The sequence below is a fragment of the Impatiens glandulifera genome, chromosome 3 (genome assembly GCF_907164915.1).
Source record: "Impatiens glandulifera chromosome 3, dImpGla2.1, whole genome shotgun sequence".
In the NCBI taxonomy this organism is placed as follows: domain Eukaryota; kingdom Viridiplantae; phylum Streptophyta; class Magnoliopsida; order Ericales; family Balsaminaceae; genus Impatiens; species Impatiens glandulifera.
The window spans coordinates 14,818,089-14,840,598 of NC_061864.1; the positions used below are offsets into that span (position 1 = coordinate 14,818,089).

The 22,510-nt window shown below is 32.7% G+C and overlaps 3 protein-coding genes and 2 non-coding genes across 5 annotated transcripts; 1 reads left to right on the plus strand and 4 right to left on the minus strand.

The window, feature by feature from the left end:
- Positions 1 to 376: 376 nt before the first annotated feature.
- On the minus strand, positions 377 to 1,209 carry LOC124933056. Its single transcript, XM_047473781.1, has one exon. The coding sequence runs from the start codon at positions 1,204 to 1,206 to the stop codon at positions 388 to 390; it is 819 nt and encodes a 272-aa protein (XP_047329737.1). The 5' UTR covers positions 1,207 to 1,209; the 3' UTR covers positions 377 to 387.
- A 10,633-nt stretch (positions 1,210 to 11,842) lies between these two features.
- LOC124932087 (KIN17-like protein) lies at positions 11,843 to 14,020 on the plus strand. The gene is made up of 2 exons (XM_047472692.1): positions 11,843 to 12,008; positions 12,617 to 14,020. Exon 2 carries the CDS (start codon positions 12,624 to 12,626, stop codon positions 13,800 to 13,802), a length of 1,179 nt encoding a protein of 392 aa, XP_047328648.1. The 5' UTR covers positions 11,843 to 12,008; positions 12,617 to 12,623; the 3' UTR covers positions 13,803 to 14,020.
- Positions 14,021 to 14,160: 140 nt separating this feature from the next.
- On the minus strand, positions 14,161 to 14,232 carry TRNAQ-CUG. Its single transcript has one exon. It is a non-coding gene; the product is annotated as a tRNA-Gln (tRNA).
- A 4,586-nt stretch (positions 14,233 to 18,818) lies between these two features.
- TRNAQ-CUG lies at positions 18,819 to 18,890 on the minus strand. The gene has a single exon. It is a non-coding gene; the product is annotated as a tRNA-Gln (tRNA).
- Positions 18,891 to 20,014: 1,124 nt separating this feature from the next.
- LOC124931238 lies at positions 20,015 to 21,434 on the minus strand. Its single transcript, XM_047471663.1, has 3 exons — positions 20,992 to 21,434; positions 20,687 to 20,912; positions 20,015 to 20,614 (listed from the first exon to the last, which is right to left on the minus strand). The coding sequence occupies exons 1-3, from the start codon at positions 21,205 to 21,207 to the stop codon at positions 20,136 to 20,138; spliced, it is 921 nt and encodes a 306-aa protein (XP_047327619.1). The 5' UTR covers positions 21,208 to 21,434; the 3' UTR covers positions 20,015 to 20,135.
- Positions 21,435 to 22,510: the final 1,076 nt, after the last annotated feature.

Genomic DNA, 22,510 nt, shown 5'->3' on the forward strand with positions numbered 1-22,510 from the left:
ATTCAAAATCTTGTTGTCTTCCTCGATTTCTTCCCCCAGGTATTACACTTGGTATTCAAATTCAATCCTAGGCTTATGATTTTGGAAATTTGTATCAATTAATCTGAAATCAATTCCATAATCAAAAAGGGTTTTTTCGAAATCAAGATATATATAATAGGATACCATTGAAACCCGAGAATATAATGGTTGTTCAGTATTGATACAAATTAACAAAACATACATGTTTCTGAATTCGGTTTGATCGTTTCTTGATCATCTTGGGATATATAGCAAGGATGTCGGTCGTCGTCGTCGTCGTCAATTTGATCACGATCAGGGAATTCAACAAGAAGAGCCATATATCATCATTCATCATTGATCTTCATCATCATTTGTAAATTGTAATCATCTGGTGAGCAGGTCGAGAAAGATAGTAGAAAAGACAACCGTTGGATCTCCAAATATAAGGCCAACGAGAGTCCTGACGAACAAGGCCGCCTTCCATAAAAACCCATGATCCCCCCTGCTTCTGCTATTCTTCCTAGCCAATTCCTTCAAATTAATCGATGATCCCACATCACTATTATTAGTATTACCCTTCTTCTTCTTCTTGATCATCTCCATTTTCTTCCATGCCTCAATCAGAATCTCTGTCAAGCAATACACATGTACTCGATAATCCCCGCAGCTGGACACATAAGACCACCCAGGGACCCACTCCTTAGTCCCCTTCAAACTTCGTTTCCGGCACCACAGACAATTTTTCCGACAACTGACAGCACCCGATGATCCGACGGCGGTCAGGGGCAGATTGAGGAAGAAATCCGTACCGTCGACGTGGATCTTGGTCTCGAGATTGCTACAGCAAGGGTGTAAATCCCACCCTTTTTCCTTGCAGTGGTACACGAAACCGCAGACCCGTTTCCCGCACGCGTCACAGAAGCGACCCGACGGGGTGTGAGGAGGGAAGGGTAGGAACTCGAACGTATCGCCTGGGAAATGGTCGTGGGCGATCCTAGTACTAGTAGTAGAATTAGAGTGCTGCAGTACTACCTCGTGACATAGCTTGTGGAGATTGTAATCGCAGCGATCGCAACGATATCTCGGGCCGATTCCCAGTTCCTTGCAGCCATCGCATTTGAAAGTGTTTTGGTAATCAGTGTTCCATTCTAGTTGGTGCAAGTGCTTCCACTCACCGTGACCGTTCTTTCTGATAGTGATCATCGACATAAAATTAAGATTGGTATGAAAGATAAGAGAATATAGAGAGAGATACGAGGTTGTAACTTGTATATATATATATATAGGCTTTTGAGATAACAGAGGAAGGCTGTGTGGGTGTTGGTAACTTGCTATGGTTTGGTGTTTGGTGTGGGCTTGAGATGGTTTGGTGTGGGCAAGATTTAGTAACGCGTTTTATTTTATTTTATTTTATTTTAAACGATTCCTAAAAAAATTATATGCCTGTTTAGTTAGTTAGTTAACCATAGTTATTTTATATCTTAAATGTTAAGATTAGTAATGATATTGAGAATTATTTTTTTTTTTTTTATTTTTAAGAAATTATAATAAAAAATAATAATTTAAAATAAAGAGTATTTTAATACTTGTAAATTAAATTGAATGATGTTAGAGATAAATAGAGTTAAATGATATTTTATTAGATTTAGTTATTTATATAACTCAATAAGATCTATAATAAACATATTTTTTTTAAATCCAGTTATAATTAAATATGATTCAAATATGCTAATCTTCTTAAAATAATACCAATAAATATTTTTTTTAAATAATTTGGATTTATTCAAATAAATGCAAACTGATGCTTTTATCACATAACTAATTAAAGTACAAGCATCTTTATATGGAACTGGTCAAGAAGTCTCTAACATCATTTTCTTTCTTTAATCAATACATATATATATATAACTATAGTCTATATATAGTTTCATTTATAAAATAAATAAATAATTGTGACTTAGTGATCAAGTAGTTACTAACAAGATTAAGGATCCAAAATGGAGGGATAAGATTAAACAAAAGATTTATTTTTTATTTTATTTAAAAGAATAATATTATTTCATTAAAAAAAATCGTATAATTGTAACTACAACGCATTACACGAAACAAAAAATATACTTATTATTAAGTTATGATGCAACTTTCTTGTAGATAATTGCACAATCTAAACTATTAGAAACATTGATCATATTTGGCTAACCATATCTCTTCAAATTCTTCGCCCTTATATAAAGTCAAATATTATTGATATAAATTTTTAAATTTTATATTATGTAAAATTATATAATATATAATAAAATTTTATATTATTTTTAAAATCACTAAAATACAACTACTTCTAAATACACCTTTTTTTTAATGTTTAATATTTTCATAGACAAAACTACAATATTGTATTGAACAATTTCTAATATTTAATTCTTCATAGTTTATCATTTATATGAGATATTAATGTTAAAATCTCAAGTATATAGATTTATATGTGAGGAAACGTGTACAAAATCCCAACAAAAGAAAGAATAACAATTGTTTTGCGCGTCAAATATTTAAGTACTGAATCATAAACCTTTGTTGACGGTTGAGTATTCATAAAATATTGTATATGGATATTCGATATACATTATTTAAATAATTTATGACTCAAAAATATCAATATCTCCTAATATCTCCTTCATTGTATTATTTAATTTATTATTTAAAATATTAAAATATTTTATATTTTAAATTATTATTTTTCTATTTTTTCTTATATATTAATTCTCTTTAAAAAAATTTTTTATCAAAAATATATACATATTTCAAAATTATCATCAATTATTTAAATAACTTTTAACTTATATCCATGTCTTTCCGGAGCTGGAGCAATTGCGAAAGCGGATGAATTAAGATCCGCGGAAAACAATAGGACCCGAGCAATAAGGCCTAATTCTCTTCTTTTTATTAGGGTTTTGTTCGGATTTGGGTACCCGTATGCCCGATACCTGTGGGTAGCCGATGGTCGGATTCAGGTATGTTAAATTGGGTTCGAGCCTTCGAGATTGAATATGAGAGAGGGGAGAAAGTAACTTACCGGGTATGAGGTTGGGAATGGAGAGTGTGCGGAATATTAATATGACTTTTCATATCCTCATTATTATTATTATCATAATTACATAATTTATTTTGTTTTTATAAATACTTCATTCTTTTTCACACTTTTTTTTATTATAAGAAACTTTTTTCTCCATCACTCTTTAATCTTATCTTTTAATTTGTAAAAAATTATCTCTCTCACATTACTTATTCATCTTCATCTCTTAATATTTTTCAATATTTCCTCTATATTTTCTTATTCGTTTATAATAACAACAAAATTGTTATGTCTTTCAAAATCTATAACATACTGTATAGGTAAATAATACTTCTATTTTTTTTTTTTATATTTTCATATTACTATTTTCAAGATATTTTTTATTTAGTTTTAATAAAATATATAAATTTACATTTTAATCGGGTAATGGGGTACTTGTCGGGGATCGGGTACCCGACGGGGATGAGAAAGATATAGAGATACCTGTTGGGTTTGGGTAGTAAAATGAAAATCGGGTACGGAAATGTGTACTTCACTACTCAGCGGGTAGGGTACCCGTTGTCATCCCTACTTATAACCCAAAAACATCATATTAAGGATGACAATTTGAAACCGCCCCACGAAAACCAAACTGAATTGTCCAATTTTAGACGATTTTCTTCCAAAACCGAACGGGGATGGGACGAGAATGATATTGTTGTCCTCCGCCCTGATCTCACATTGATTCTGCCCCGAACACTATAAACACAATTAAATATATAAAATCACCAATATATTTATTTATTAATTATATTTTATAAGAGTAGTAAATTTATTTTTTTATAATAATATAAAATTTTAATATATTATAATATATATTATATTTAAAAAATTATTTATATTTTTTTATATTTTTTTTATAAATATTTTATTAACGATGTCCCGCGGGAATTACCTGAAATCGAATGAAATTGAACGGAGCGGGGATGATATTAAAAAAATCCCTGAAATAAAAACGAGACAAGAGATGATAAATGCATTCCCCACCTCATTGCCATCCCTAAATCATATCACTCTCATTTATCATATCATTCAATTTATTATTCAAAATATTAAAATACTCTTTATATTAAATTAATATTTTTTATTTTATTATTATATATTAATATATTTAAATAATCGAATTAATAAAAAATCAATTGAAAGAAATGATTAATTGATTGAATAACAATTATAATGAAATAAATTGGCGTTAATTATTTTGTTATCATAGAAAAAATATTATTTATTTTATTATTTAAAGTGGTTAGTTATAATATAAAATAGTTGATACTTTATATTGTCAAGAATTTAGATATATTGACTATAAAATATACTTTTTTATTTATTTATTATCGGAATTGTGTTATTAACTGTATGTTTTTATTTCAAAGTGTTACAGTGCAAATCTCACATAATTTGTCTAACATTCAATATTTATTTATTATAAAAACACTATTAAGAGTTTATCAATAAGTAAATATTTTGATATTTTTTAGTCTCAATTTTCAGTTTTATTGCTTTTTTATTTATATATCACCATTTCCATTTATTTATTTAGTTTTGTCTCAGAAGTTGAAATTATTATTTCAAAATTAAAACCGTTATTAATTAACTATTACATTAGAATTCAACACCCACTCTTCTCTTTGAACTTTTAAATCAAGATAAAATTATGTATAACATTAATAATTTAATAGGTTAAGTGTTCCCCTAATAAAAAAAAGTTTTCCCCTAATAAAATATGTTTTCCTTTTAAATCAATTTAATAACTAGGTTAATTCACTAATTGTACTTTAAACTAATACAACAATATATATTTCTTGGGATAGGCAAAACAAAAAAATCTTAATTGAACCAACAGAAAAGGACTGAAATAATTACACCGACCGAATTCTGAATGATTTATAATTTTCTGTAAATAATAAAACATTTACGGTTTAATCAACAACGATATGTTTTTTCTTTATTTAGGATAATGTTTCTCAATTAATATTTTTATTTTTAATTTATTATATTATATATATATATATATTTTTTTTTCATATAATTTATTATTATTATTATATATATATATATATATATATATTATTTATTTATTACAACTAAATTAAACCGAAACAATCGAATCTAATAGGGAAATTTGATTAAATAACCTCAAAGATGAGGTTATTTGATCTGGTGGTGATTTACTAATTAAATTGCGTTCGTGGTATTTTTATTTTTTTTTGACGAAATTACCCTTGTAGCGAAACGCTAAGGAACTTAGCGTTTCGCTAAGTGAATTAAGTTTAGTATAAATACTCTAATTTTTTAATTTTTTCATTTTCTTTCTCTCTCTTCTCTTGTTCTCTCTTTCACGGCGGCGGCGACAGAGGCGACGGAGGCGACAGAGGCAGATGCAGTGGGGCGGCGGTCTAACCTAAATCGATTTGCACGATCTTCATTTCTTTCAAACACTAAACCTAAATCGATTTACACTATCTTATCATTTCTTTCAAACCCTAACCCTAAACCTATTTTGCATTCAGGTCAGGTGAAGGATGATTCTAAGGTGTCGATTTAAGGATGTTTCCATGATATTCTCAAACCCTTCTGTTCTTATTTGGTTTATATTGTTTCATATTTATTATTTGGTTCGTTCATATCATATTGGTTCATATTTCTGTTTCAGGGAAGTTTCGCTAAGTGCTTAGCGTTTCGCTAAGTGCTTAGCGTTTCGCTAAGTGCTTAGCGTTTCGCTAAGTGCTTAGCGTTTCGTGAGTTATACTGCGATGATTTCGGGTTTGTCGAAGGTGGGAAGATCGGATGAGGCATTTGAATTGTTTGATGAGATGAAAGAAGCTGGTTTTGTTCCTGATGATATTGTGAATTCTTCATTTGTGGGAAGTCTTCATGGGGTGATTAGATTTTTATTTGAATGGTTGAATCTTCATGTTAATGATGTTGTTCATTATTAGTTTGTTAGTTGAATAGAATAGAGAGGTTCTTCTTATTTGTGTTGTTTAATCTTTCAACTATTGTAGAGAACCAAATTTTAAACTTTCAATCAATTTTTATAACAAAATATTGGTAACACATCTTATGAATTATGATGAATGTACCTTGGTTGGGTAAGAATACAAACCGATCCGAGCTATCTAACTATCTAATCTGAATTGAACTTTTGATCATTTGGTTCAAGTCCGTGATGACTTGGATTCGATTCCATATTTAAGACATTCATGATGGAGTATAATCGAAATCTGAAAAAAATCACACCTTTTTTGAATAGTTTTTATAAGAACATTACTTCAAATATGGGGTTCACTTACATAAATTTGAATCTTGAAATGCCTTTTAGATCTTGTTTTTATCTTAATAGTATAAAGAACTAGAACTTCACTTCTATCAATGAATAAAAGAGCTCTGCATAAATGAAATTGTACCAAGAACAAATAGTCTTATCAAAAATATTATTCTTTTTTACCACATGAACTAAAAAATTACAATTACAACTGTGAACTACATATTATATGTTTTCATATATACAAAATCTATTACCAATTAAAAAACAAACTTTTGAAGAGATTACTATATTTTTTTTCCCAATAATTGAAATGAGAATAAGTAAAAAATAGCATCTCCAATTAGTCTAAAATCCTTTCCTATATAACCAAGTTAGCATAGGCATAGGTCCTTGGCTGCTCCCATTTTGCTTTAGCTTCTTGAAAGGAATAATATTTTACTGGAAGGCGGATCGTTCTAGAGTGCTGGAAAATCGCCTTCCTAATGGATTGCCTTATCCACCTGTATGCATAAGTAGAAAACCTGCAACCAACTTGAGGCTTGAATTTCTCAACACTTTTCAGAAGACCCATGCTTCCTTCCTGCAACAAAAGACTCAGTTTAAATTGACAAAATAATAGTTTTCAAACTAAATAGTTTATTCAAGTTTTGTTTGTACATGTAACAAATCATAAAGTTTGAGACCATGATTCTGATACTGTTTAGCGATGTGAACCACCATCCGTACGAAACGCTAAGCACTTAGCGAAACGCTAAGCACTTAGCGAAACTTCCCTGAAACAGAAATATGAACCAGAAATATGAACCAATATGATATGAACGAACCAAATAATAAATATGAAACAATATAAACCAAATAAGAACAGAAGGGTTTGAGAATATAATGGAAACATCCTTAGAATCGACACCTTAGAATCATCCTTCACCTGACCTGTATGCAAAATAGGTTTAGGGTTAGGGTTTGAAATATATGAAGATAGTGTAAATCGATTTAGGTTTAGGGTTGGAAAGAAATGAAGATCGTGCAAATCGATTTAGGTTAAACTGCCGCCACGCCGCACCTGCCTCCGTCGCCGCCGTGAAAGAGAGAACAAGAGAAGAGAGAGAAAGAAAATGAAAAAAATGAAAAAATTAGAGTATTTATACTAAACTTAATTCACTTAGCTTAGCGTTTCGCTACAAGGGTAATTTCGTCAAAAAAAAAAATAAAAATACCACAAACGCAATTTAATTAGTAAATCACCACCAGATCAAATAACCTCATTTTGAGGTTGTTTAATCAAATTTCCCATCTAATAAAACAACTAGACCGAACCGACATAATCGATGTTATAGCAAGATAGACGACTAAACCGATCTCTTCTACATACTAATCTTATAGGGATGAACCAGAAATTTGGGGGAGGGAGACAGCCAACGGGGACACCGTCCCTAGCCTGGTCATCTGTCGTCGTCATTTGTTCTCTTCTTGCTGGTGCCTCCGTCGTTCATAACATCTACAAGCCTAATTTGGTATCTCATCTACAAACCTAATTTCATATTTTACTCCATCTCATCTGAACTGCATATCAAGCTTCGCTTTATTTGCTACTTGGGTTTCTCTTACTAATTGCTATCATCTACAAATCAGATTTGTGATTCTGCTTCTATTAGTGGATTGTTTAGTCCTTATTAAAAGGGCAATACATGTGCTGCATTTGCCCATTTAGATTGTAGTACTTCTCTGAGCATTAGGAAGGCAACACACTAGGATGAGCTTATTAGATAAATTTGGATTATGCCTCAAGAGGATTCATTTATGTTAACAGAATACAAATCAATAGATATCCATGAATATTTCTTTATCTGCAATGGTAATCCTTCAATGTATATCCATTATGCATCATCCCTTTGGTTGAAAGAGAAAACTTGATTAGGTTAAAATGCCAAAATGAAGAGTCTTGCAACTTAGACGCCATGTGGATTAAGCTTCAATTTCTCATGCAGAAGATACTTCCAAAATACAAAATAGTAGGTTACTCGAAATCCTTACCCGTGAATATTGAGAACAGTTTTTGCAAATCTTGGGAGGCTTAGATGGGTTAATGTCTACAGGATTGGTGAGCATACAAGAACATAGATCAAAAACATCATAGTTAAAGAATATGCGTAGTCATATTTTTTATTGTCGCAAAAATTATCTGGCGACACAATGAATTAGTAACCAAGGAAGTAGAACAATCAAGGGACAGTGTTTGACGTGTATGATATTTCTCATCTTGGTTGGAGCTTTCAAATTATGTGCTAACAGAAGTTGTAACAAAGGAACCTTGAAAATCCATACGTGGATTTGATGAGGATGAACAAGCAAGATTCTTTGAAAGCTTAGGAACAAGAGGTTCATCATAAATGCAGGAGGGTTTTCAATTTGACCCTTCTGAACAACATTGTAGGAAGAAGCAGTGCGTTGTTGACCTCTTGAGTCTCTTTCATGGAAGAGTCAAGATTGCTATGGAATCTAATATTGCGGCGAGAGTTCTTGGAAATAGGACCCAGCAATTTCTTTTTCAATTCATATTGAGGATGTTGGCCTCTAAACCAGATATGTTGAAATAGCCACAACTATTGTTGTTGTGGTTGAACCACTAGTCTGACAGATGCTATAAGCTGTAGCAACATTATGAGACTTATGCCTCCTGCTGGTGATTCAGTTGTCCTATTAGTAAAGTAAAGAGGCTCTTGAAGTTTATTATGTTATTTACTTTACCCATGTTAGACAGTTGTTAGTTTGTTATTAAATAAATAATATATGCAATCATTATGACTTTAAATAGAGGTGAGCTAGTTGGAGAATATCAATCAATGAAATGAATGAAGAACAGTTTGTTGCTCGGACTCTCACCTAAGAAATTTCTTCTCTGGACTTGCTCTTTTGGTAACCTTCTTTTTTTCTCATAAAATTACCTCTTAACCCCTTCAAACCATTACATAACCCTTAACCAAACAAGGCACAAATCTAATCACTTATGAATTCTCATTGTTGGTATTGGAGGGAGCATATATAGTAAGTTGGTGTTAATGGGAGGCATTTCATCGTTAGTGGTGGAGTATGCTTTAATCAACGGGGAGCCATCCGATTAGAAGAATTGGTGCATGAATAATTTGAACTTTGAAGATATGTACAGTTGGTTGGATGTATCTTCTAAGGGAGATAAGGATGATGGTAAGTGGAGAGCTCACGTAGGACTAAATGAGTAGATCAATACGTGAGCTCACATAGGATTAGATTAGTAGATCGAATTCAGATGTGAAGATGAAGACTAAGAAGGAAGATTTGAAGACAATGTGATGGTTCCAGTTGGCATACTATGGCTTTCATTGGGCGAGTAGTATACGATGGATTTATTTGGTTGTTATTTATTAGAATGGTGTTTTGTTCTCTAATTTGTTACTAGGCTTTTCATTATTTATAGATTAAAGCCTCCTATTGTTTATGTTATCCTTTCCATTTTTCTACTTTCTTCCTCATGTTCTTTTCCTTTTGGATAGTTGCTGGTACGAGGAATCGCATTTCTGCGATAGTTATGAACACAAGGTTTACCTTTAAAATAAATCTCATCATATTATATTAAGCAACATTATTCCAATATAATATAATGATAGCTATTACAACAAATGGAAAGATAGGGCTGGGACCTGCTTGAGACAGAAACTTAGGCATATAAAATGTAATGTTTAATTTTAGTTGAGAAACTGAAGACTAGACAAAGGGAGCAAGTAAACCTAAAAAATGAGGGACATTCCCTATATTTAAAGGTTTAACATCCTCCTTGATGCTCAAATTAATGCATTATTTGTCTTGATTGGATGATAACTTTGATTGATAAATGCAGAGCTTTGGATCCCCAGTTACCTCCCCTCATTATTTCTCAGTTTGAACTATTATTGTTTCTCCTCGTCAGCTTTCTCTAATAGCACCTGGTACCCTTATGCAGACAGTACCGGCAAGTGAAGCTAAGAGCAAAGAACCACATGAGAAATAAAAGCCAGGTTTTGGAATCCAAAAAGGCAGGTTGTATTCTTAACGCCCATTTTGTAGTTCAGTGACATCTTATGCATTAGATTGTCTTCTTCTTCAGTTTGATACATACTATCAAGTTGCCCATATGGCATTTTGCTAGTTATTAGGATCATATGCTAATTCTTTTGATTGCATAACTTTGGAAGATGGTTGCACAATGATTGAAAGTGAACTCGATATATAGGAAGATGTTCTTGAATGTTCTTGCCAATATTGCATCTCTCAACTTTCTATTAAATGGTGAACCTCATTGTGGTTATTAAATCAAATATGTTTTAAGGAAGTCTTTCTAAAGCTTATGTTATTCTAAAGTGGATATTTTGATTTGGTAGAAAATTGTTCAATTGAGTACTAATTCTTCAGGAAGAATGTTAGTGTCTCCACCTGGTCATACTTTAGTGTCTCCAAGGATATAAAAAGTGAAAAAAGAATGGGTCCAGATATCCTGCCAGAATTATTTGGAATATATGAGGGTATATTGTCATTTTGATTAAAAATAAAGATAAAGTATATCATAATAAACACCATCTTCATTTATTGAAAATAAGATTTACAAAAAAATTATAAGAAATGTTTCTTCTATTTATTTTTAAATTCATGTCACTAATGTTCTTTGAATGAATTAAAATAAAAATTCCTAAAAATACCAAAAAAAAGTTCTGTCTTTTATATCTTTTTCTTAATATTTTTTTATAATTTGTATGTCCATTTTAAAGATTTCTTTTACAAATAAGATGAAAATTATTAATGAATTGAACTTCTTCAACTAAAATTGTTGAAGTTGATTTTAGAAAATGTCAAACTTAAATAATATAATGATATCTAAATTTAGGTTGAAAACATTTTTTTTCTTCTATATATAACGGTAGAGATTGTAATTGAGTTAATTGTTTTTCTCGAGTATTTAAGAGTCTGATAACATATTGAGTAACGTTTTCTTATTTTTTGTTTTTTAATTATATTGCAATGTTTTTGTCGTCATTTTTAAACGATTTTTATTCATTTTAATATACATAAACATTTTTCAAAAAAATAATAATTTAATTAATTAATTTGAAAATAATAACAATATAAAAATATTTAAGTATAATCTTAAGTTATAATCAAATGTATATATATCTCCCACTGGAATTCAAATTGGCACAGACCGGATACAATCTGCCGGTCCAAAACCCGGCCGCGAATCGCCGCCGAACGATCTCTTCCACTAAAGGCAAGCGAAAATACCGGTTTTCCAATCTTCCTCGAGCCGGCCCAATTGGGCCCACCGAATGAACCCGGATCATTTTGATCGGATTATCCGGTGATCCCGAGTTAATTCTGGTTACCCCAACCGGTCCATCCGGTTATCATCGATTCTCATCCTTCATATATATATTCTTTCCCCTGACTCGGCTGCTTCTCTCTCAATAAAAATCGCCAGCCCTAACATTTGGGGATTCGCTTCATCTTCAGGCGTCGTCAACAGCAACGCCCGGCTTTGCGATCGCTAAATCCAGTTCTTCATCGGCGTAGACTCTGCGGACGTCTGACGCACACTGTTCTTTGTTTCAATAACAATAATTTCAGGTGAGCCTCATCTAATCTTCAATCTCTGGTTCTACAAAATATAATTTTATCGATTTGAATGTGATAACACATGTTAAGAATTCTTAATGAATTCTCCAATTCAATCTCTCTTTGGATCTGATCTGTTTAATTTATTAATCTTACTGGTGTCTCCTTCGTTTATAATATCTACAAACCTAATTTGATATTTCAGTCTTTCTCACTATATCATCTTAATTTGGTACTTCGCTTTCAAAGAATATATTTGATCTTTTAGATTTTGCTACACTAGGTGAGCTTTAGACAAATTTGAAGGATTTGGATTTGGATTATGCGTTCAAACCAAAACCATATGCCTGCAGTTTGGTCGATTTGGCAATTTAAACAAACAAATCACCTAATCTTTAGAAGTCTAACAGCTGGGGATCTATCATCAACAGTAAAAGTGTCTAGAACATGTACATTTCGGTGTCTTCATAGACATTATGTGTCTTCTAGTGTTAAATTATCAAATCAGCTTTCTGTGAAAACAACTTTGTACGCTAATGCTTGAAACAAATTTGGATGTCTTTTTCGAACAATATGCAATGCCACATACTTACATACTTACTCTTGATAATTTGTTGAAGGGTTCTGATGGGGAAGAATGACTTTCTAACTCCAAAGGCCATAGCCAACCGAATCAAAGCCAAGGGTCTGCAGAAGCTCCGATGGTACTGTCAGATGTGCCAGAAACAGTGTCGAGATGAAAACGGGTTTAAATGCCACTGTATGAGCGAGAGCCACCAGCGCCAGATGCAAGTATTTGGCCAAAACCCTAACCGCATCATCGACGGCTATTCAGAAGAATTCGAAAGTACATTTTTGGAGCACATGAAACGTAGCCATCGTTTCAGCCGCATCGCAGCCACTGTTGTCTACAACGAATACATCAACGACCGACACCATATTCACATGAACTCCACACAATGGGCAACCCTAACCGAGTTCGTAAAGTACCTAGGACGAATGGGCAAGTGCAAAGTGGACGAGACACCCAAGGGTTGGTTTATCACCTACATAGATAGAGATTCCGAAACTCTATTGAAGGAAAAGATGAAAAACAAACGAGCAAGAGCTGATTTAGTGGACGAAGAGAAGCAGGAAAGAGACATCAAGAGACAAATTGAGAAGGCTGAAGAACAGTCTGCTGTAGTCGACTCAGAACCGCCGCCTCCACCAAAGGCTCTTGAGAAATACGAGACGAATGAGAAGATTGCATTTAATTTAGGTGCATCATCTTCTTCCAAACCTTTAATGAAACAAAAAGGAGGTGAGAGTTCGACAAAACCAGTATTCGAAGAGCTAGAAACCGAATCCAGAGGCGGAGCTAGCAAGGGTGGTGGTAGTGGTGGTGGTGGTGCTTTGGATGAGTTGATGAAGGAGCAAGAGATGGCAAAGGAGAGGATGAATAGAAAGGACTACTGGTTATGCGAGGGAATTGTAGTGAAAGTGATGAGCAAAGTGTTGGCCGAGAAAGGGTATTATAAGCAAAAGGGTGTGGTGCGGAAGGTGATTGATAAATATGTTGGGGAGATTGAGATGGTTGAGAGCAAACATGTACTGAGAATCGACCAAGAAGAGTTGGAGACGGTTATTCCTCAAATAGGTGGACTTGTTAAAATCGTTAATGGGGCTTATCGAGGGTCTCTTGCCAAATTGATTGCGGTTGATACCAACAAATTTTGTGCCAAGGTGCAAATTGACAAGGGGATATACGATGGAAGGGTGCTTAAGGCTGTTGAATATGAAGATATTTGCAAACTGGCTCAATGACGACGAGATGCTCCTTTTTCTTTTCTTTTCGAAAAATTGTCTGATCGTGTTCATTTCTGAAAGGTTTGGGAGTATGCAACATTGGATTAGAGCTAATTTTATGCTTTTGATACACATTTTTTTTTGCTCTGTTCTGAATATTATTTAAAGGTATCCAGAATGAAGATGCTAACTATTGCTGCTTTTTGAAGAATAATATTGAACCAGACGTTGTTGCACAAGAACAAACATATCTCCGTTACGAACATTAAAGCCTTTAAATCTTTCAATCTAAAACTACATATCCCCCTAAGAATAGTCGACCTAAAAGTGGGAAAAAAAAATTTAAGGTCCTACCGAGAATTGAAAAAAAAATTTAAGGTACTACCGAGAATTGAACTCGGGTTACTGGATTCAGAGTCCAATGTCCTAACCGCTAGACCATAGGACCGCCTATGTTAAAAATAATTATAAAAATAAAATAAAAATTAGCAAAAGAGATGTCAATGTTAAAAGATCCTGGAAAAGATATATATATATAAGAGATGTCAATGTTAAAAGATCCTGGAAAAGATATATATATATATATATATATGTATTCTTAGAAGCTGATTTTCGGGAAATTTTCTAAAAGAAGCAAAAATATTTGGGCCGTCTATTTATGACATTTATAAATATATATATGTATTCTTAGAAGCTGATTTTCGGGAAATTTTCAAAAAGAAGCAAAAATATTTGGGCCGTCTATTTATGACATTTATAAAAAAAATGTTATAGTCAAATGTCAAGACACCGGACTCGTAGGAGGAAATTCCCCGGGAAATTTGATTGAATAACCCTCATAAGAGGGTTATTTCCACTTTTAACATGTCATTAATAATTTTATCATTTTTGACCTTTTGCCAAGGCAAAAGGTCAGTTTTACCCTTTATTAAAAAAAAAAAAAAATTGGTTTTCCCCTTTCTTCTTCCCTTCTTTCGTTCTCCTTCCCTCTCACTCTTTTCAACTCTCTCTCTTTTCAACTCTCCCCCTCCTCCGTCTTCGACCGATCCAGCCTCCCTCTCCCCGACGACGAAAAGCTCCCGAAACATCAACGACGATCCAAACCCATGTAACCCTTCCTCTCCCCCGACCTCCGACGAGTCCCTGACGAAAAGCAGAACGACTATCCATTGAAGGTAAGTTTAAGGTTTTATCTTATATTCCATGCATGCTGAAATGGAAGAATGGTTTAGGTTTATGTTTAGATTTATTGGCTGTTGCAGGTTGTCGAAGGCGAATGTGCATCTGTCGCCTGCGAATGCGCATCTGTCGCAGACGAATGCGCATCTGTCGCCTGCGACAGATGCGCATCTGTCGCAGACGAATACGCATCTGTCGCCTGCGACAGATGCGCATCTGTCGCCTGCGAATGTGCATCTGTCGCCTGCGACAGATGCGCATCTGTCGCAGACGAATACGCATCTGTCGCCTGCGACAGATGCGCATTCGCAGGCGACAGATGCATTTTTCGCCAGATGCATTTTTCGCCTGCGACCTTTTGTTTACTTGGTTGTTTGTACCAACAATGTTAGTTTGCTTTCTGACATTGTGATTTACTTATCAGATAACTCAGCACAAGTTATGTCACCGGACGAAGATGGAAATAACCGGTCTTCTTCTTCTATGTTGTCCGGTGCTTATGGAGGAATGATGGCTATGATTCATCTTGCTCTGTTTTGTTACTTTAATTAAATTTTTAGTGGTTTGATTAAGGTTAATTTATGTTTTTAATTATTTCGTATTTATGGTATAAACAAATTGTTTCTAGCTACTTTGTTCTTGTTTTTTTAACCCATTTATCAACTTTTTAAGAAACCCTTCTTTGGAAACCTACAACATATATCAAATCACTACTAATGGTATGAACAATGCTTATAAACAGTGATAATCTTTTCATTAATCCAGGAGCAATAGAAACATTTGCTCATTAAATTATTAAATTTCAAGTATTTTGATTATGATTAATGAATGAACCATTAGATTATAAGAAATCATCTCTATTAATTAATAATTAATGATATGAACAAATTGTTTCTAACTAGCCTAATTAGAATAGAGATCTATCTATCGATCGATCTAACCAATGATTTATCCATGCATGGAGAATCCATATTAAAGAAAGAATTAATTAATTATAAGATAAAAAGAGTTCTTAAAAAAAAAAAAAAAACTAGAGCCGGGCAAGCACAAGCGTTTTAATTAATACACATGCATATTGATTGATCCATTGTTATCTCTCTTTTATGAGCCATCGGCCATGATGATCATCATCATCCATAAAGACACCATCATCATCATCATCTATCGTTATAATCATGGTGATCTTGATCTCAAAAACAGCAAAACCTAGTTTTCTTCTCCTGCAAATGAATAAATGAATTAAGGGTGTGAATCCCATGAATTTTATAAAGGTATGATCTTTAGACATATACCGCTGAAGGGTACTGATAATTTGATGTGGATTGAGGAGGGGCGGTGGCGCCGGAAGTACCGCTGGTTTTCTTTTCATCTCTAGCTTTGGCAAATATAACGGTGAAACCATCTGCAGAAGATGGATTGTTTAGCCTAGTATTTTTCAGTCACCCATTGTGATTTACTTGTGCTGAGTTATCTGATAAGTAAATCAAAATGTCAGAAAGCAAACTAACATTGTTTGTACAAACAACCAAGTAAACAAAAGGTCGCAGGCGAAAAATGCATCTGGCGAAAAATGCATCTGTCGCCTGCGAATGCGCATCTGTCGCAGGCGACAGATGCGCATTCGTCTGCGACAGATGCGCATCTGTCGCAGGCGACAGATGCGCATTCGCAGGCGACAGATGCGCATTCGCAGGCGACAGATGCGCATCTGTCGCAGGCGACAGATGCGTATTCGTCTGCGACAGATGCACATTCGCCTTCGACAACCTGCAACAGCCAATAAATCTAAACCTAAACTAAACAATAAACACTAAACCATTCTTCCATTTCAGCATGCATGGAATATAAGATAAAACCCTAAACTTACCTTCAATGGATAGTCGTTCTGCTTTTCGTCAAGGGCTCGTCGGAGGTCGGGGGAGAGGAAGGGTTACATGGATTTGGATCGCCGTTGATGTTTCGGGAGTTTTTCGTCGTCGGGGAGAGGGAGGCTGGATCGGTCGAAGACGGAGGAGGGGGAGAGTTGAAAAGAGAGAGAGTTGAAAAGAGTGAGAGGGAAGGAGAACGAAAGAAGAGAAGAAGAAAGGTGAAAATCAAATTTTTTTTTTTTTTTTTAATAAAGGGTAAAACTGACTTTTTGCCAAGGCAAAAGGTCAAAAATGATAAAATTATTAATGACATGTTAAAAGTGGAAATAACCCTCTTATGAGGGTTATTCAATCAAATTTCCCAATTCCCCAACTCTACTCATCAAGGGTCCATTAACCTTTCCATAACATTAATGCTCCCAATTGGGTTACAGGCCCACGCAACTGAACCCAGCAACTATTTGTTCAACTCTAATCGAATATATCCATATGATTAAAATTCTAGCATAAAGATGTGGGAAAACATAGCACTCTTCTTAATAAAATGTATATTAAATGTTAGAGATGTCACCATATATTTTGAGACAGGTAATTAAGGAATTAATTCCTCTTCCTCTTCCTCTTCCTCTTCCTGCTTCTGATTCTAAATACCACCAAATTCATATTCAATTCATCAAACAACAAAGAATAAATTATTTCTTGCAAAGATGAATAATGTTAAAATATACATATTTAATTCTACAACGTTGTTTGCTGTGTGATTATAAACGACTTCAATCCCAGTTTAATTGAACGAGAGATCGATATGATTCATTGCTAATTTGTTGAGATTGAAATTAGATCAAGTGTAGCTAAATCAGAATTGTGTGACACATTTCATCACACTATCTATGCAGGCACGATTATTACACAAACAAATCAAGGGAAAACATTTTATGACTATTATTATGTCTTTTGTAAGACTTTGGAAATTAAAGCTTGCCAGCTGCTAATAATCTAGATTTTATTCCATAAATGCAGAATTATAGGAAGATACAAAAACTACAGATTTCAACAAATCCAATAACTTCAAAATATTGGTGTCAAAACTGAGAATCTTCCTTCAAACTCACCGGATAATATCCCAACTTCCTTTTCGTCCAGTTCTCTACCTCGCCGGACTTACCATTCCCGACGAATCCAGCGACATAGCATAATGGTGGAAAACACTGGTGCAGACAATTTTGATAAAAAAAAACTAATGAACGATCTCCTTTAAGAACTGTATTTATTAGAGTAGTAGTGTATGAAATTAAACTCGACATCTCATTAGAAGGATTACATATTTTAACCATACTTGTTTGTTTTTTAAAACTTTTGTTTGTTTGTAATATTTTTTCATTTCTATCATTCCACTTTTTGGCTTTACAATCATTTTTGTAGTCATATGATATATGCAACTTTTGAAGAAAAATAGTATTGTTTAATTTATAAGTTATAAATTGAGAAGTAAAAGAAAATCAGAAAGAGGTTTGTAAATTTTGTTTTTTAAATACTAATGATTTTATTTATTCGAGTGAAAATCAACTATATGTATTATCTTTAGGGTTATAAGCTTGATGTTGAATTTTTTAATTCAATTTCTCAATATTCATAGATACTTACTCATTCATCTTGTTTCAAGAGGGCGTGTAGAGAATAAGACTAAATGATTTATGTTATAAGTTCGTACTCATTCTTTGTAGGATTATTTTGTATTTTTTATATTTTATTTTTAATAAAAGGTAAATCACAACCTAATTGTGATTAATTGTTTTCAATTAGCCAGCCAACTCTATATTTCTTGATTCTAAATCTTGAGAAGCAAATGTGTGTTTATGGAAGTTATTAGAAACTTTACTAGTGTTTTTACTGGAAGTCATATATTTCTAAATTCCACAGAAATAATAAAATTGTTAAATGGGTAGCAGTATTAAAATTATTAATTAGCATGGTATGACTAAAATATAGGTCCTACCGAGAATTGAACTCGGGTTACTGGATTCAGAGTCCAATGTCCTAACCGCTAGACCATAGGACCATTTATGCTAATTAATTATAGTCATTTATAATATTACTTGATGTTACTAGAAATAATAAAATAAAATTAAACAGCAAAGTAAATTTAAAGAACATATATATATCTCTGTTCCCCCATAACCCAAAAAATTCAAAACTTCAATGAAAAAGTTAGACTTTCAACATTTATATTTAAGGACTATGATAACAAATAAACAAAGAGATTGGAAAATTCCTTTGGTAGACAGGTAGAGATCAAAAAATTATTGTTTAAGGGACTTCAATTTAAGACGAGAGGAGTTTAAGGTTTGAATAAAATTAAGACAGATTGAGATTAGTATATAATAAATTATCAAACCCATAATATATATATATATATATATATATATATATATATATATATATATATATATATATATATATATATATATATATATCAGTCTTGTGACATTTGTCAAGCTTTAAAAGAATAATAGGATTCAAATAAATACATTCCAATGGAAATATGTTGAAAAGAAGATGTCACACATTTGCTTGATTGTATGATGTCCCCCACTTGTTGAAGAGAAACAATCTAAGAAATTTATTTATTTGTGTGATCTTGATTTTTTTTGAGTTTTGTCAAAAAAATATATATTATAGAATAAAAAAATAAGTTATTTGACTTTGTAAATGGTTTAGTTACTAAAATGACATTTTATATTTAAAATTAAAATTTAATAAAATAAGAATATATTTTAATGAATGAAATGAGTAATTTGACAATAATTATTCAGACCTTATTTAGCACTTAATTTATCATATCATTAAAACAAAGTACACATATTATTGAAGCATGATAAAAACCTCTTGTGCTTAAATTTTGCACTTAACTCTAAAAAATTATATTATTAATTAATCTTAGATTTTAAAAATACTCAATTTTGCAGTTATTTAATCATGGTAAAGTTTAACACCCATTTTATCTACAAATTTGTCTCGTATGCTTAAATTTGACATTAATCTGTAAAAATGCTTAATAATCACACTTCATAATCAATTTTAATCAATTGTTGCTGATTTTTTGTTTTATTCTTCATGAAATTGAGATAATCACACAAACAAAAGAAAGAAGATATCATGTCAAACAATAGATGAAACCTAAAGGAAGAACACTATACTACTATCAGACCATATTTGAAAACACCCAGATTCGGATCTGAATTTGAGTTTGATCAAAAAAAGACATCTATAAATTTGACAAAAGGATGATTATAAGTGGAAAGTGTCAAATTGGCCTCTCAAAACACATGAGCCTTGGATGGGTATTTGCATTCATCGGTTTAAGCAACCGTTGGACATCAATTTCCGACACAATTAAAGATCGCAGCCTCTTCAAATGGCTCCGACAGTGTTCATGATGTTGTAAAATACCAGCAGCAGACCCACCACCACATGGTCCCTGATCTGGACCCAGATGTCGACGATGAGGAGATTGCCACTTGGCAAGCAGATAACCGAGAGATCTCCACGGAGGAAGAGGCATCGAATTCTGATTAAGAGAAGATCTAGCAGCTTCCACCATTAAAACCAGTAGCTGTTTAAGCTTTGAAAAAGAACCAACATAAACCACCGGAAGAGAATTCAATATCCTATTATATGATTTCACCGCTCTTGCTATCTCGAAATGACTCTGAAAATCGATTTCAACAATCAATCTTTCTGTATCATCATCATTCTTGATTATGTCAATATACTCGTGATCCCCTGCATCAGCAAGCAAGATCATCTTTATTATTACTTTCATGTTATAAATTGCATAATTTGAAACATGGGTACCTCCTGGAACATTCTTTCCGTTTCCCTTCCATTTAGAGACACAAACGGCGGCGTTATAGCCGGAAAGTCTTAGAAGCTTCACCAGATAAAATCGTAAACAGCTCGCCGCCTTACATGGACTTGATATGTGAAGGTCGGTTTCCTTGACTATGGACAATATTAAGGAATTAATAACCGACGTCAATTCCTTCTCGTATTCACCATCTTCGCCGGAATGTTTGTAAAACTGCAAACAACAGCCAATTTGAGATTTTCCCGGTCGCCGGAAATATGAATCATAATGTGAACAGAGAAAGAGAGAATACCGAGATGCTGTCGGCGAGGTGAGATAGATCGGAGAGTCCGGCTTCACCGTCACTGTTATTCCTTGAATCAGTCGAACTATTACTTCCATTCTCTAAGAAGTCTCTCACCATCACTGACAAATCATGTTCGCTGTCTTGGCTGTAACCGCCGATCTGACCGCCGACAATTCTCAACCAAGTGTCTCCGGTGGCCGTCGTACATACTTCGCAGTTCATCTCAATTCCCAATTACTCACCAAGTTCTTAATTTTAATTTTGTTATTCCAATTACAAGACAAAAGCGCAAAACCCAATCAAGAAAGAAGAGATAAGCTAGAATAAAAATCGAAATTCAGTTTCAGAATGGAAAAAAATGAATACTTTAATGAAGACCCAAACGGGTAAATGAAAAACGAATGCATCCTAGAGAGAGGAAGGGCCTGCAATCAAGAAGACGATTGAGAGAGAGAGAGAGATGACAATGGAGTGTTGTGATATATTATTAACTTGTCCATGTGAAATATTTATAATGATTGGACCTAAATTGTATGCAAGAGCTTGTTTGAATTAGTATTATTTGAAAAATGGGAGAAAAAAATAATGATAATTAATAATTTTGATAAGATAATGAATATTTTTGATAAAATAATATTAATATATATAAATAAAGTAAAATAAAAAACATTTTAGTTAATGAATTGACTGATATTATAGTATCGGTGAAATAATATACCAGACCATGCCTAAAGTTTTGATATTTATTTTTTATTTATAATTTTAGTGTAATGTTTATTTTGAATTTTAAGGAATAAAATGATCTTCAAATTTGAAATAATCAATGTCTTAATCAAAAGTTTTGTCAATTACCTAATCTATGTTATAATTCAAAATAACAATAAATTAAGGTTTTAATTCACTTTACAGATGACCAAGAATACAAAATGTTAGAGCTATTCTTGTAAAATAAATATAGAATATATTTTATTTTATGTTATCTATTTGTTAAAAACGTTGAGTTTCACTTCACGAGTCATAGATATTCACCACTTTTTACCGAAATGTAATATATTTGCATAATAGTAATAATTTTAAATGAGTTTAATTTGATCCAACCATTTACCCTTGTGATCTCCTTCAACAATAAAATAAGCCTTTGTGTTACAATACTGAACGGAAAAAATGAAAATATTAAGAAGAAAATAAAATAAAATATATTTTATTTTTACTTAGAAAACACAGTAATATGAAAATAGTAAGAAAATAAATGCAGAGTAGAAGGCTTGATAGAAATGATTAGAGGAAGGCCAATTGAAAATTTGGACCAGACAAGTAACCATTCATTCAATTCCTATAATTGGATTTATTTGATTTTAAGGAGATGGGACCCACCATGCATATTCCCCCATCATCATCTCAAAGTGTCCCAACATCAACACAGCCTAATACGCCGTCTAATGATGTTTTAGGACAACAAAGATTCCACTTTATATTTAACTAATTAGGAAAATGTCTTTATTTGATTTCATCATTCATAAAAACT

What these genes read in the sequence shown, in the direction of transcription:
- LOC124933056 (XM_047473781.1), bottom strand. Translation starts at nt 1,206, where the DNA reads ATGATCACTATCAGAAAGAACGGTCACGGTGAGTGGAAGCACTTGCAC.
- LOC124932087 (XM_047472692.1), top strand. Translation starts at nt 12,624, where the DNA reads ATGGGGAAGAATGACTTTCTAACTCCAAAGGCCATAGCCAACCGAATC.
- LOC124931238 (XM_047471663.1), bottom strand. Translation starts at nt 21,207, where the DNA reads ATGAACTGCGAAGTATGTACGACGGCCACCGGAGACACTTGGTTGAGA. An exon ending in ACCTCGCCGACAGCATCTCG is followed by an intron (nt 20,913 to 20,991) that starts GTATTCTCTCTT and finishes TGTTGTTTGCAG; the next exon opens with TTTTACAAACATTCCGGCGA. An exon ending in CGGAAAGAATGTTCCAGGAG is followed by an intron (nt 20,615 to 20,686) that starts GTACCCATGTTT and finishes TTGCTGATGCAG; the next exon opens with GGGATCACGAGTATATTGAC.